Raw genomic sequence first — 15,132 nt, 5'->3', positions numbered from 1 at the left:
TATGAAAGCGCCATGCTCTGTGCTTGACAGGTGCTATCTCTCAAAGTCCCCGACACTGGGATTGCAGTTGGAAATCCATCTATCAAATCTCTCTGGGTAGAGGGTCTTGCGCGTCATTCCTGGACCAATTTCTCAGCAGCTTCAACAGTTAACTATTAATGAACAACATCTCTGGACTCCTTTGTGTTTCCAGAGGGCCAGGGTTGCAGCAGCCCAGAAACAGAAGAGATGCTAATCGCATTGTGTGCTTCCCCGTGTTCAGTGAAGGAGGGCCCCTCTCCCTCTTGACCTCAGTGTCACGCCAAGGAAACACCCCTCCAGTGTTCCGTTTAGATAAACCCTCTGCTCCTCCTTCTCTCACCAAAAGTGGAGTGAGAAAGCGGGATTACGGCGAATACCCACCAACAGGCACATGCTCCATTGTTAGCCTCTCTTCAACACTAAACAGGGGGCTTTGTTTTTAGCTCTTCGGAAAAACAAAGCTCCTCTCCCCCTCCCTTCCTTTTCTCCCTTCTTGCCCTCACCTCCATCTTCCTCTCTTCCCTCCCACTTTCTTATCCACCCCAACTTTACCTCCAGGACCCATCCCTTTTCCTCATTCTCTCTCTCTCCCTCACCTCCTCTCAGATACTCCCTCCCCGCCCTCCCCTCCTTATTATCTGCTGGGCTGATGTAGTCTTAGCTCATGGAGAACTCTTCCCTTCCCTTCATCTTCCTTTCAGAGAAGGAAGTGCTTGCTGTCAGAGAAGCTACCAGACACCCAGGAGCCAAAGGGTGGGGTGACCCTGATTGGTGACACGGCCACATTAATTAATAAAGTCTGGCCCTGGCTGGTGTGGCTCAGTTGGCTGAGTGACATCCTGTGTACCACAAAGTTGCCAGTTTGATTCATGGTTGGGGCACTTGCCCAGGGTGTGGGCTCAGTGCCCCGTGGGGGCATGCAGGAGGAGGTGGCCAATCATATTGATGTTTGTTCTCTCTCTCTCTCTCTCTCTCTCTCTCTCTCTCTCTCTTCCTTTCTCTTTAAAAATCAATAAACTATTCTTTAAAAAACGTCTAAGCCATGTGGATCTCTATTTTCATGGAAAACTTGCCTTCTTTTCTGGGATCCATTAATGGTCACACAGTTGTATGAGGGTTTTCCTGTTCCTGGGATATACCCCACTCACACGTTGTGTGCCTACCTGGAGAACTAGACTTCTGTGGCCATACCAAGCGGACTGAATCCTGGGTGGCAGTGAGGGTCTGCTGGTCGCATAGCTTTCTGTCCATGTTTACACACCCATGGCCCTTACCGAGCAAGGGTCAGCTTGTGGTAAATTCAGTATTAATTGGCTGCTGATTGATACTGAATTTGATCAATACCCAGCATGGATATGACAAGGGAAAGTGATTTCATAATTTTAATTTTTTTCATTGTAGTAAAATATACATGATACACAATTTACCATTGTAACTGTGTTGTTTTATTGTTGTTGTTAATCCTCACCATTGATTTTTAGAGAGAGTGGAAGGGAGGGGGAGAGACAGAAAGAAAGGAACATTGGTGTGAGAGACACATCGACTGGGTGCCTCCCGCCTACATCCGAGGTATGTGCCCTTGACCAGAATCGAACCCAAGACCGTAGGCCAATGCTCCATCCACTGAGCCAAACAGGCGAGGGCCCATTTTAACTGTTTTAAGTGTACCGTTCAGCCCTAGCCAGTTTGGCTCAGTGGATAGAGCGTCAGCCTGCTGACTCAAGGGTCCCAGGTTCGATTCCGGTCAAGGGCATGTACCTTGGTTGTGGGCACGTCTCCAGTAGGGGGTGTGTAGGAGGCAGCTGATCAATGTTTCTCTCTCATCGATGTTTCTAACTCTCTATCCCTCTCTCCTCCTCTCTGTAAAAAATCAATAAAATCTATGGGAAAAAAATAAATAAAGTGTACCATTCAGTGGCATTAAGTACATTCTCATTGTTGTGCAACTTTCACCACCATCTCCAGAACTTTCATCTTCCCAAACGGAAACTGTCCCCATTAAATAATACCTCCCTATTCCCCCACCCTGTTCTCTTGAAATTCTTGTCTTTTGAAATTGACTGCTCTAGGTACCTCCTATAGGTGGACAGTATTTGTCCTTTGTGCCTGGCCTATTTCACTGAGCATAATGAGTGACTTTAAATTTTGACAAGATGTGTGTTTGCTTTCTTTTGCATTCTGTGTGAAGGAAGACCTCTCTTACTGGGGTCACTGGCTTTGTCCCTGGTGTTCTGAATGTCTGAGGAGGCAGAGATCTGCACTGAAACAGTGAGAAACAAACTTTACCAAACTGCTTTTTCTCTACTCTTGCCAAATCTGTCCCTTAGATGACACCCACCCCTTTTCCTGGAATTCCCTCGCCAATGCCCCTCCTTGTACCTGGCACCCCACAGTGGCCGAAAGGCTGGCCACGGTTGTGGGTTACCCCATCCTGTGCCTGGGTCCTTCCATTGCAGCAAACCCACAGTGGACCACAACTGCTATTCTGTGTGTGTCCACTCTAGACACTAGAGACGATTTCTTCATTTCAGTACAAAAGAGAGCACTTGGTTAGGTGTGATGTAATTGCTTCCTGAGAGAGTTTGCCCTGAGACGATCTTTTCGGCTTTCCTGAAGTGGGATGCACGCTTATTTGCATTTGTGCCACGTTAATCTCCGGAGGGCCCTGTTCTGCCAATGAGAGGACGAGTCGCTGTTGTTTTGCCCTCATGCCCAAGGAAAGCTCCCCATTTCTCTGTGCACTGTTGCCATAGTAACAGAAACAGTTTTTTTGAAATAGGGAAGGAATCTCTCTGGGCACTTGGGAACTTAGTAAAGTGAGAACATAAGTAAGCCTCAATTATTCTAGATGCTGGCATGAATACTGAGTTATTAATAGTCATAGTATGGTTGAAATTTGTAGGTGAAGTTTACTGTCTCGGGGCGGAGTGGAGGGGAGCGGGGGAGGGAGAGGGCAGGACCAGTGAATGGGCTTAATCTTCACTCTAGTTGCACAGGGTCTTCCACAAACATCAGGTTGTCCTGCGAGCTCAGAACTCAGTTTCCCCCGCTATATAACCTTAGAAGAGGCTACGCTCCTCCAACCTCCTCAAAGGATTGAAAAGACAGACCCAGTAGAGGAGTCTGCCAGGAATCTGTCACACAGCTGTGGGTCTGTACAAAATTTTTTGTAAAACAGTTTTACTTTCAACCTTTATCCGATCTTAGAGTCAATCTTAAAATAATTTAAAGGGCCATATCATTTCTGTATGGTATCTTAAATGGAAATGTATTGATGTATTATTTTAAAATGATGCTCTATATGTTTTCTTATGTTTATAGACAAATGAGAATTTATCAAAATTTATTAGGATTTGTGGAGGCAATTCTAAAGGTCAAGGTCACATAAGAGATTATTCTTTTTTCTGGTTGCAAAACATCAATTTCGTCATAACTGAACTTGAATGCAGCATAATGTGTTTTATAGTAATACACTTTGGGTGGAAATGTAAAATGATCTGGCCACTGTGGAAAACACTATGATGGTTCTTCAAAAATTTAATATAGAGTTACCATATAATCAATCAAATAGAATTACCAATTCCACTTCTGGGGATATATCCAAGGCATTGAAAGCAGAGACTCAAACAGATATTTGTACATCAGTGTTCATGACAGCATTATTCCTACAAGTTTGACTATTCAAATGACTGTTTCTTCTGGTTTAGAGTTTCTTTCTTTAAAAGAAAATTTTTTTATTGGTTTCAGAGAGGAAGGGAAAGGGAGAGAGAGATAGAAACATCAGTGATGAGAGAGAATCATTGATTGGCTGTCTCCTGCACTCCCCACACTGGGAACTGAACCCACAACCCGGGAATGTGCCCTGACTGGGAATCAAACCCTGAACTCCTGGTTCATAGGTCGACGCTCAACCACTGAACCCCGACAGCCAGGCTAGAGTTTCTTTCTCATAAACACCGTCAATATTCAGTTTCAGGACTTCTTTCCGGGTGGCAGGGGGTCCAGGGGAGCCCATGTAATGCCTTCGGCAGCCTTCTCTTCCTACTCTGATGAAGAGTAAGTCACCTCTCATGGCCCTTGGCCTCTGTTCTCTGGCGCAATTCTAATGGTTGTTGGACTCATGTGGTCTGTCCCTGGGTGTCCCCTGGGTGTAGGTGATGCACAAGGTTTGTCTGCAGGCTTTGCTGGAGGCCCTGCTCTCACAGGTGCTGCTTAGGATGGAGACTCTCAGTGCCCCCCTCCTGGCTGTCCACCTGCATCCTCTGATATGGCGTCTCCTGCAGCACAGGCAAAGGGTCAGCAGAAACTTCCGGATTTCTCACACATCCTGGGGGAGTAGGAACCTCCTGCTCTAGCCCTTTGTGTTGCTGTGTCTACTCCCCTCCACTGCCCCATGACGTTTCCTTCCCACGTTTGAAATGGGAAGTTGGCACAGTTGGTTTTTTGCTTTCAGCTCTGCCCTCAGCTTACCTTGGGCTTTTGTCACCTCTCTACCCACCTTTGCTACCTGCAGGTTCCTGGGATGGGAATGGGCCTGACAGAATCCTCCCCCAGTCTCATGACACCCACTGTCCCCCTCGGAGCTTCTCTCAACTTCCGAAGGGCCTGGGCCCTGACCATGGCAGAGACTTCCTTTACTTCTAGTCCCCCACCTTGCTCACTTTGCTCCTGGGAGCTCTAGGTTAAGGCCATTGGAAATGAGACTTCCTTCTCTGTTAAAAAGGCACGTTTATGATCTCACTGTGGAATTGATATAAAAATCTAGTTTGAGATTCTAAGCTCAGCATGGGTTTCTTGGTGTTTACTACCCAGAATCTTTGCAGTGATGGCTACTGATTCAATGGGTGAGGGAAACAGAGCACCTTGATTTCCAAGTGAGGAAACTACCGCTCCTCTTAAAATATCTTTCCCCAGTGGATGATTAGCACCCAACTCCCCTGCTTAAATCTGGTAGGATTACATTCAGCAACTGTTAATGACCCACCCCCCAAGTCCTGTCTAGGATTAATAAAACACTTGCTGTACTTGCAGACCCTGGTCGGAGCTTCTCATCCCTGGAGCTTTAGAAAAACACCAAGGCCTGGGATCACCGCAAGGCTCAGGTTTAATTGATTTGGGTGTGGCCTGGGTTGTTTTTCTTTTCTCAGTTCCCCCAGTGATTGTAATGTGCAGCCAACGTAGAGACCCCTGTACCACCTCTTAGCTAAGTAAATAAACCGCTAACTTGAGTGTAGAAGTCACATCTAAGTTGTAGATGCTCAAATGGACACTAGCATAGTTGCTTATTCCTGCTATTTCTAATATTGTTAGTAGTTTGAGTGTTAATTTTTTTCATCAGAAAGACTTTTCTTTATACATGGATATTTTTCATGCTTGCTGCATTTTTCAGTTATGATCTTATTACTGTCACAGCCTTCTGTGTGTATAATATGGGTAGCACGTGACTCACTACAGAGTCTTTTTGTGGGAGCAGACTTTCCTGCATTAGGGCAGTGGCTCCACACTGGAATCATCTAAGGTGGTCCTCCAACTTGGCTACGCATCAGAATCAGCAGGGAGATTTTAAAAGTCCCGGAGCCTCGGCCTCGCCCCTGACTGATGCCATCACCCTTCCTCAGGTGGGGGCTTTTGGGCCAACATATTAGAAAACTCCCCAAGTGATTGCAGTTTGCCCCCAAATTTGAGTTTCTCAAACTTTCAAGTGTTAAGCATCCCCTGGGGAGTTGTTAATGTGCAGATTCTGATTCAGTGGGGCTGGGGCGGGGCCTCAGATTCTGCATTTCTGACAAGCACTCACGGGAGAGGAACTGCTCCTGTGAGAGATGGGGGATGCTCACAGGAGAACAGATAAGAGACCAGTGATGCTACTGGTCTGCAGCAGCACCTCTCTTGAGTGGCAGGGACCTAGAGAGCTTCAAAACAGAACAAAAGCACAGAGCCTGGCCCTGTTACCAGTGGATGGAATTTGATTGCAGTGGGTGGGGTCCGGAATTGAACCCCAGTTTTTAAAAGCTCCCCAGGTGATGGTTATGTAGATTCCCAGGTAGGGAGCCCCTGCAGCACTGAGGACTAGCTCTGCCTCTAGTTATGTAAATGGTTAATAAGTGGCATCAGAGAGAGGAAGAAGGGGCCTGCCCCCTCCAGCCAGAAGGACCTCCTGGGCCTGCTGAGGGATGTCTTGTCTAAAAAAGGCCCCCTCTGTGGAGAGAACTCACCATAAGGTGACCAGATTTTTTTCAACTCATCTTAAGCTCCTGTTTTGCATATTGTTTGAATACATTTACATGTTGACTCAAAATATGTAAGATAACAAAAAATAAGTTAGATCTTGTCGCCTACTGCCCTTGTGTTCATACACAGTAGTCAGTGCTGAACACACTCAAGTAGGGAACAGATTTTAATGCAGCCGGGCGTGGGGGAAGGAGAAGGCTCACCAGCAGCATGTGGAGGAGGGGTTGCCCAGTGACAGCCCCTCCTGGACCTCAGAGTCTGCAACAGAACCTGAAGCCTGACCCTCTCTACACCTTTCTTCTTGTTATTATTCCAGTTTTGCCACCTTTGGTCTCCTTTCCCCTCAAACTTCATCGTGTATGGTCTTTAGCCTTCCTGACCTGGCTTGCAGGCCGTCCTTTGCATGTTCTTTCCTGGACCTTCTGGGCATGTCCTGTTTCTTTTGTGCTGCTTCCCCACGGTGCTCAGCACAGTGTGGGTCAGGGCCACTGTGTACAATTGTGTGGGGTGTGCCCTGACTGGGGCACCTACAAAGGGACATGAGTAGGGGCTGAGTTTCAGCTCATCTCCACTCACCAAAGCATGCTGCCTCAGGAGCAGCATGCTACCTGCTGGAAGGCACAAGGGGGCACCTTTTCCTAATTTGTACAAAGGTACCTGCCACATGTGCTAGTGCAGGTCGCTCAGTGGATGCTTACTGAGTAAGTGCTCACTGAATGAATGGATGAATGAATGAATGAATGAATGAACATATGTAATGACAAAGTGGAGGCAGTGAGGAAAAAAAAGAGGCTTCCGTGGTCATCTAGGTAAAGGTTAGTGAGATCCTAAACGGGATGTAAACTGTAGGCAAGGAGGGGATAAATATAGGAGAAGAAGCAACAGGCCACGGGTTGGATTAAAGGTTCCATGATGGCAAAGGAGAGAGGGAATAAAAATTGCCTTCTACCTGTAATCACCATTAAAACTTGACTGTTGCACAAGAAGAATAAGGACAGTGTGGTTGCGGATCAGTCGTATGCACCCACTTCTGGGGAGAGCTGGTTTTGGTTAGGTAGCAAGGTGACAGGAATTGTATGCCTCTCATATGCGGAACCCTGTGCTGAGCAGTGTCGGGAGGATGTAAGACCACCCTTCCCTCAGAGAGCTTATGATCTTGTTAAGGTGCTGGAGACAGGATTCCTGATGCAGGGCTATACTGACTAGCATTGGGCATGGGTGACAGGTGTCAGGTAATCATAGCAACTACGTGTGCATGCTGAGCTCTCCCGTGTATGAGGTAGCTGTTTTGTTGCTTCTCACTGATGCTTCTCACTGAAGAGGACATTGACACTGAGAGTGGGTTGCTTCTCCTCCCATCTTCTGACTGCCAATCACAATATTGGGTTGAACTATATAAAGTTACCATTTTTTGCAGGTCAAAAATTGTTAGACATCAGCAATGTCATATAATTCATCCAAACACTTTCCACTACATTATGCTGCCATTTAAGACCTTTTTGCTATGTCCTCACATAGTGTAAGGGGTGAGGAAACAATCTGTGGTCTCCTCTATAAGGGCCCTAATCCCATTTATGAGGGCTTTACCCTCATGACTTAATCACCTCCCAAAGGCCCCATATCCTAATACCATCCCACTGGGGATTAGGTTTCAACATATGAATTGGGGGGCGGGGGCACAAACATTCAATCTATAGCAATTCACAAAATAAATTATGTCAAATTATTTGAAATTACTGTTTCAAGGAACGGAACCTTTTAAAATCTCTTTCTCTTTTTTAAAGTCTCTTCATTGGTGTCATCAGTTGGCTCTCTGCAAAGCTTGTGCTACCTTGATTAACTTCAGCCTTGATAGCAGAACCAATCCTTTGCTGGTTCTGCTTTGGTTATGACAAGTGAGTTTAAAGATAAGAGAGTTTAAAGATGAATGGTCAGGAAAGGCTTAGGGATCATGGGGACCTTGAACTGAGCTTGAAGGATCAATAAGGTTCAAATAAACTGAGAGGGAAAACTTTTCCATCAGAAGCAAAGGTACAGTGGAAACAATGAACATGTCATATTGTGGAGACATCACAATCTTATTTTCCTTGGGTGGATAGTCACTTCATGGGAATAGTGGGATATAAACTGAGGAAAGGAATATCAACTGAGACTGAACTTAATCGGGTAGGTAATGGGGAGTTGTTGACAGGTTTTGAGCAGGGGAAGAGATGAGCAAAACATTTTTATGACTTCAGAAGACTTTGGGAAACCAGAAACATTATGTTGTTGTTGTTGTATTTTTGTTGTTGTTTTTAATTTTTTAAAATATATTTTTATTGACTTCAGAGATGAAGGGGGAAGGAGAGAGATACAGAAACATCGATGATGAGAGAATCACTGATCGGCTGCCTCCTGCACGCCCCCCCCACCAGGGACTGAGCCCACAACCCAGGCATATGCCCTTGACGGGAATCAAACCCAGGACCCTTCAGTCCACAGGCCAATGCTCCATCCACTGAGCCAAACTAGCTAGGGCTGTTCTTAAACCAGAAACATTTTTAACAGTGGCAGAATATTTGTTTTAATGGTCATCTGTTTTAAAATTTTTACATTATATAAATGTCCTAGGAATGATTTGCTCTAGTGCTTAGCATGTGACAGTGGTCTGACTTGTCATACCAGAGATGACCTGTCAGCCATGTCTGGGTGTCCAGGATCTGAGATTCAATGAGTTTGGAGATCATAGTGGCTGGATCCAAAATGGTGCTGAGCAGCTATTTCACACGGAGGAAATCTCAGTGTTCTCGAAGTGAAGGTCAGTTACAGCTGGGACAGAGATGTCTGGGCATTCAAGCTGTCAGGCATGTGGAAAGGAAAGGTGAAGAAGGACCCTCTTTACACTACAGCTGCTCTGATTCTCACTTTGGTTGTTTGCTGAATGACTGATGAACAGATTACTCCAACACAGTTTCACTATGAAAGAGAGGGCTAAGGGGTTGCCTGGCTCAAGGGACCAAGCAGCCTCGATTGCCTGCCTCGTTAGCCTTTTATTGTAATAGCAGTTTGAGATACCAGTAAAGTTTATCTTTTAGATACAATCAGTAAGGTAAGTAATATTGGGAGGACACATGTGTTTGTAATGTCCTTTAAGCCAGGACACCCAAAAGATTAAGCATAAGGATTCCAGTAAACAATATTTTATATTAATTAAAATGTCTTCTAAAACATGTACACTTTAAAAATCCATCTATATCTCACTGAACCTCTCATAACACAATGCTTATTTGTGAAAAAAGAAGACTCAGACTCGAATTTTAGAGTTTATGAGGGTTGGCAGCAAGGAGAAATGTGGGGCCTACACAGAATCGGTAGGCCTTAGAGAGATAGGGTTTTTCTTGAGACACATCATCAGAAGGCACACTAATCATGGCAAAATGTTACAACCAGTCCAAGTAGTTAATGGCATTAACTTAGGGTAACTCCAAATAGAGCTTTGGTGAAGAGTTAAGCTGACCTGGTTTTGGATAGGATGCTGTTGGTTACCCAAGAGAGTAAACAGGGCATTACCAGTTCGCTGGGGCTTTACCCTCTCCCTACCTGGAGTCTTCATGGCATTCAGCTCTGCCTGTGTGGGCAAGGCCGGCTTCCTGACATGTGACTGGGCTTAGAAGAGTCCGGTGCTTAGTTTGATGTTCTTCTATCACCATCTTGAAATTCCTAATAGATTTTGAACAAGGGGCTCCACATTTTGATTTTACACTGGGCACTTCAAATTATGTAACTGGTCCTATCCTGATTCTGAAAGCTGATTTCACCTTCCTTTATCATATACTAGAGGCCTGGTGTACAAAATTTGTGTACTGGGGGGTGTGGGGGGGTGTCCCTCAGCTCGGCCTGCGCCCTCTCACAGTTCGGGACCCTTGCTCCTTACCGCCCACCTGCTCGCTACTCCTTACCACTCTGCTTGCTGCTCCTTAGTGCTGCCGCTGCCGTGGAGGCAAGAGAGGCTCCCGCCACCACCGCTATGCTTGCCAGCTGTGACCCTGGCTTCTGGCTAAGCAATGCTCCCCCTGTGGGAGCGCACTGACCACCAGGGGGCAGCTCCTGTATTGAGCGTCTGCCCCCTGGTGGTCAGTGCGCGTCATAGCGACCGGTCATTCCACTGGTTGTTCCGCCGGTCAGTCGATTTGCATATTAGACTTTTATTATATAGTATTATGGCCTAAAAACTTGGTTTTCCCAGGATCAAGCTATGGACCAGGGAGGGTGAGGGGTAAGGGCTATGGTGAGCCATCGGAGCTTCTGGCCAACTCCTCTTATTTCCTCAGGAGGCCAGACTGAGCACAGTAGGAAAAGGAAGGAGAGCGCAGTGTCTAGGAGCAGGCGGGGGCTACTGACAGCTAGAGTTTCTCCATTAAGAACAACAGCAGCTGCTACTACTCTTACTACGCCCACCACACATCAAGGAGCTAATATCTGCCAGGCTCTCCTAAGTGCTTCATGTGCATTAGTTCCTCTTTCTTAATCCTCTTCACATCCTGCAAAATGAGTATTTTTATAAAGGAAGACTCTGAAGTTTCCAGTAATTAAATTGCCCGCAATTACAGAGCTAGTAATGGTCTTTTCTCATTAACTGTCCTTTCTACTCAAGAAGTGGCCAGCTATCCTTTGTTGTTAAAATTGAACTTGAATCATTTATTTGTCTATTGGAAAAGACTCAGGCTTACATAGTTTATATTCTATTTTTTTTATTTTCATGTAATTGTAGATAGTGTTGTTATTTAGGAACTTTTGGATATAAATATGTCTTTCCTTTTTCTCCACGGATATCTGGACAGCATACTAATACTGGAAGTGTTTTCCCAAGAAGAAATAAGTACACTCTCCTTTTCTCAGAAAATTGTGCCACTAAACGATGTTATATAAACCTCAGCCCAAATGACATTTTGTTTCTTGGTTATTTCTGTTATTATTGTTTTCCTACTTGTTATGTGTGATTGTGTCCTGCCATAATTAAAACAGGGTATCCATGTTTTCTATTTTAATTTTGAGTTAAAGTGAGGTTTTTCAAAATTTGTAAATAAACTCTATTCTGGACTAATCCCAATCATGTCTCCGGCAGGAAAGCTTCTCTGGCGGCCGATGTGCCCAGGCTTGGCTATAGTTCCTCATCCAATCACAAGTACATTCCCCGGAGGGCAGTGCTCTATGTACCTGGAAATGATGAAAAGAAAATAAAGAAGATTCCGTCCCTGAATGTAGATTGTGCGGTGCTCGACTGTGAGGATGGCGTGGCCATGAACAAAAAGGTAATGGCGTAATTTTTTTTGCTAAGGATGGGAAAAACAAATGGATTGAAATGTGGTGCTCTCCTGGGATCATTGGCTCGCTTATTTGGAAAGATTCGACTGCTCTCCCCTTTTGCTGATGACGAATCTATCCTTGACTCAGCCCTTGTATGGGTTCTGAATGTGTGTGTGTCTCTTTTCTCCAAGAGAAAGGAAGAATCATGTCCTTCAGGACATGCAGCTATGTGTGTGTAAAAAGAAGTGTAAAAAGAAATAGTCACAATCCTTTTTGCCCCTGATATTTGCTAGTTTGGATAAGTGACTTATTCTTAGAAATGTAGCAAGTAAGAAGCAGTTGGGAATTTATTTATTTTATTTATTTATTTTTTTACTGCCAGGTATATTAAGTAGTGATCTTATCTCTTATGGGAAAAGTGCCAAGAAAATAAAAGAGAGTTTCTACAGATAAGTCACCATTTTCTCTACTTAATTAAAGGGAAACTGTGCATAGAACTTAGGGTTGCAGCTTTTGGCTGATTTCCGCATGGCCTGACCAGAGAAATGAGCCTTAGAAAACATCCAATTGTAAACAGGTACAAAAGATTCTTGCTGGATGGTAGCATTGTGGGGGCTTTTGACTCATTTTGGTTTGCTTAACTTCATTTTCCAGGTTTTTATAATGAACATGGATTTTTTTTCAATAATTAGATGAAATATGTAAATCATTAGAACAATAACTAATGTTTGCATTGGACTTTCTTTGTTAAAAGCATGCTTTCACTTGACTTTTATCTAGTCCCTAGACCAGTGATGGCGAACCTTTTGAGCTCGGCGTGTCAGCATTTTGAAAAACCCTAACTTAACTCTGGTGCCATGTCACATATAGAAATTTTTTGATATTTGCAACCATAGTAAAACAAAGATTTATATTTTTGATATTTATTTTATATATTTAAATGCCATTTAACAAAGAAAAATCAACCAAAAAAATGAGTTCGCTTGTCACCTCTGACACGCGTGTCATAGATTCGCCATCACTGCCCTAGACAGTGAGGTTGGGCTGGGAATGGGTTGTGGGGCCCGGGGGCAGAGGAGCTGACCATCTCAATATATGCCTATTGGGATAGTTTCTTACCTTAGGTGAATAGCATGGCTGTACTATACAACTTTCTTGATTGATTGCTTTTCTTGGAGATTCTAGCAAACAAATATTTGCTTTAATTTTTTAAGAAAGTTAATTTCTAGCATCTTCCTAATGGTCAATCCAAGGCTTTCCAAATATTTGGGAAAGGCTTAGAATAAGCATGTGGAATTTACTAGTGAAGTGTCTACTCAAGGTCTCTGACATGCACTAAGGAAAATACAATTAATCTTCTTTCTGCCAGAGATTAAGGTAAATCGGCCTTTTCTCGAAGGACATAATGTCACTCCAGCATGCTCCCTTCCAAAACTCATGTAGTGCACACTAAGATGAGATACTAAACTGTAATTCCAGTTCTGTGTGGCCCAGGGCAATTCACTTTACTTCTTTGCCTCAATTTCTTATCTATACTGTGGGATAACAAAATCTTCTTTGTCAGGGACAGGGATTATTAGGAGGAAAAAATGTGATAAAATGCCTCTGAGTAGCTTGATTTCCTATAGGAAATAGATTAGATAAATCCTGCAGTAATCATGATTAGAGGGGAATTTATTTGGCATATAGCACAGTGAGGCATTCAGTGCCCTCATAAACTTCTAATTACATTTCTTCACATGTCTTGAGGCCATCTTCTCATACCCACCTGAGGATGTGTCCTGCCATCCAGATGAGTTGGAAATATGATTTGTTATTGCCTCTCATTTCTTTTCTGTCCATCTGTGTTCCTAAGCTCATTCTTGTACCCAGAGCTCATTCTTTTTTTTATACATATATTTTTTTAATTGATTTTAGAGAGGAAGGGAGAGGGAGAGAGAGAGAGAAACATTAATGATGAGAGAGAATCATTGATTGGCTGCCTCCTGCACACACCACACCGGGGATCGAGCCTGCAACCTGGGTATGTGCTCTTGACCGGAATCGAACCTGGGACCCTTCAGTCCGCAGGCCGACACTCTATCCAGTGAGCCAAACCAGCTAGGGCCAGAGCTCATTCTTGTACCTGGAACCTAAGGAGAGGAAGGCGAGAAAAGAGTTTATGATAGACAAGCTGTGCCTGCCATCTTGGCATCTGTGTCTTCATCAGGACACTCCTGTTCTCCTGATACACTTAAACTTCACATTAATTAATAGACACACTGTTTTATGCACGCTGAGCTTTTTTTTTTTAAGAAATTCTTTTTAAAAAAAATATTTTTATTGATTTAAGAGAGGAAGGGAGAGGGAGAGATAGGAAGATCAATGATGAGAGAGAATCATTGATCAGCTGCCTCCTGCACGCCCCACACTGGGGATCGAGCCTGCAACCCGGGTATGTACCCTTGACCAGAATCGAACCTGGGACCCTTCAGTCCACAGGCCAACGCTCTATCCACTGAGCTAAACTGGATAGGGCTGCACGCTGAGCTTTTAATCAACTAAATTTCCCTTTCTTATCCACAGAAAATTCTGCCAAGCCAGACTAATACTTGTAAAAAAAAATTTTTTTTTCTTAAAATCTCTATCCAGGATTTAATTTTATCTCATGTATTTCATTTCATAGCCCTAGCCTGAAATACAGTTAAGTTCTTTGTGAATTTTTATTTCATCATCCAACATTTATATTATCTGAGTATTTGACCAGTATACTGTATGAAATTTTAGCAACTTTCTGATGAAAATGTTGAAGAGGTTGGAGCCAGGTCCTGCACAAACATGCCACTAGGAAATTCTGTTCCAGTTTATTTACCAAGCATCTATAGTGCTGACTAAATGCCAGGCACTGTTTTAAGGGCTTTCTGCATAACAACCCAGTGAGGTAGTAGTATATTCCTTCTACAGATAAGGAAACTGAGGCATGGGGAGGTCAACACAACTCTCCTAAAATTCAGTCTTTTCACAAGGATATTATAAGAGATTTTTATCTAGTGTCATTTCAAAATGAAGACCTTCCCTACACACCTTTTAGGAATACTTTCTCCCCACACACCTTTGTGTCGCCAGAAAAATGAGGTTAGCTAAATGAGACTTGACCTTGAAAAACCCACGTCAGTACCTAGTTGCTGCCACCTTCTTTTTGAAATGTAGAGACACAAAACTGGTAATAGGGACCATTTACTGAGTGTTTTCTGTGTATATTAAATGCTTTATATTTTATTTCATTGAATCTTTACAGAAAAGTTTTGAAATATGCCCAAGGTCATACATAGTGCCAGTAAGTGGCAGAATTGTATCTCCTAGAATTTTTACCAATAATCGGCCTCGAGTTTATCTGTCGGCATATTCCATAAATAACCTTTTTCCCCTTTCTTGGAAAGCTCTTTCTTTTTTGTCATCTTTGGGTGTTCCTTGGTCTTTCAAAGATTATGACAGGAAGTCCGTGTTCGTATTTGCAAAGTCTTTCAGCGTCCTGGGACTATAATTCATTTAGACCTGGGATTTCAATTCATTTGAAATGTCTAGATAAGTCTGACACTTCTCACATATCTCACT

The 15,132-nt window shown here is 43.7% G+C and overlaps 1 protein-coding gene across 1 annotated transcript in view; it reads left to right on the top strand.

The window, feature by feature from the left end:
- Nucleotides 1-15,132, top strand: part of CLYBL (citrate lyase beta like) — a 211,359-nt gene that overhangs the window by 112,692 nt on the left and 83,535 nt on the right. Inside the window, exon 2 of the mRNA XM_006101460.3 lies at nucleotides 11,357-11,543. Coding sequence (XP_006101522.1) covers nucleotides 11,357-11,543 — 187 coding nt within the window. The remainder of the gene's footprint in view (nucleotides 1-11,356; nucleotides 11,544-15,132) is intronic.

The sequence above is a fragment of the Myotis lucifugus genome, unplaced genomic scaffold (genome assembly GCF_000147115.1).
Source record: "Myotis lucifugus unplaced genomic scaffold, Myoluc2.0 scaffold_363, whole genome shotgun sequence".
In the NCBI taxonomy this organism is placed as follows: domain Eukaryota; kingdom Metazoa; phylum Chordata; class Mammalia; order Chiroptera; family Vespertilionidae; genus Myotis; species Myotis lucifugus.
This window is presented reverse-complemented; position numbering and strand designations above follow the sequence as displayed.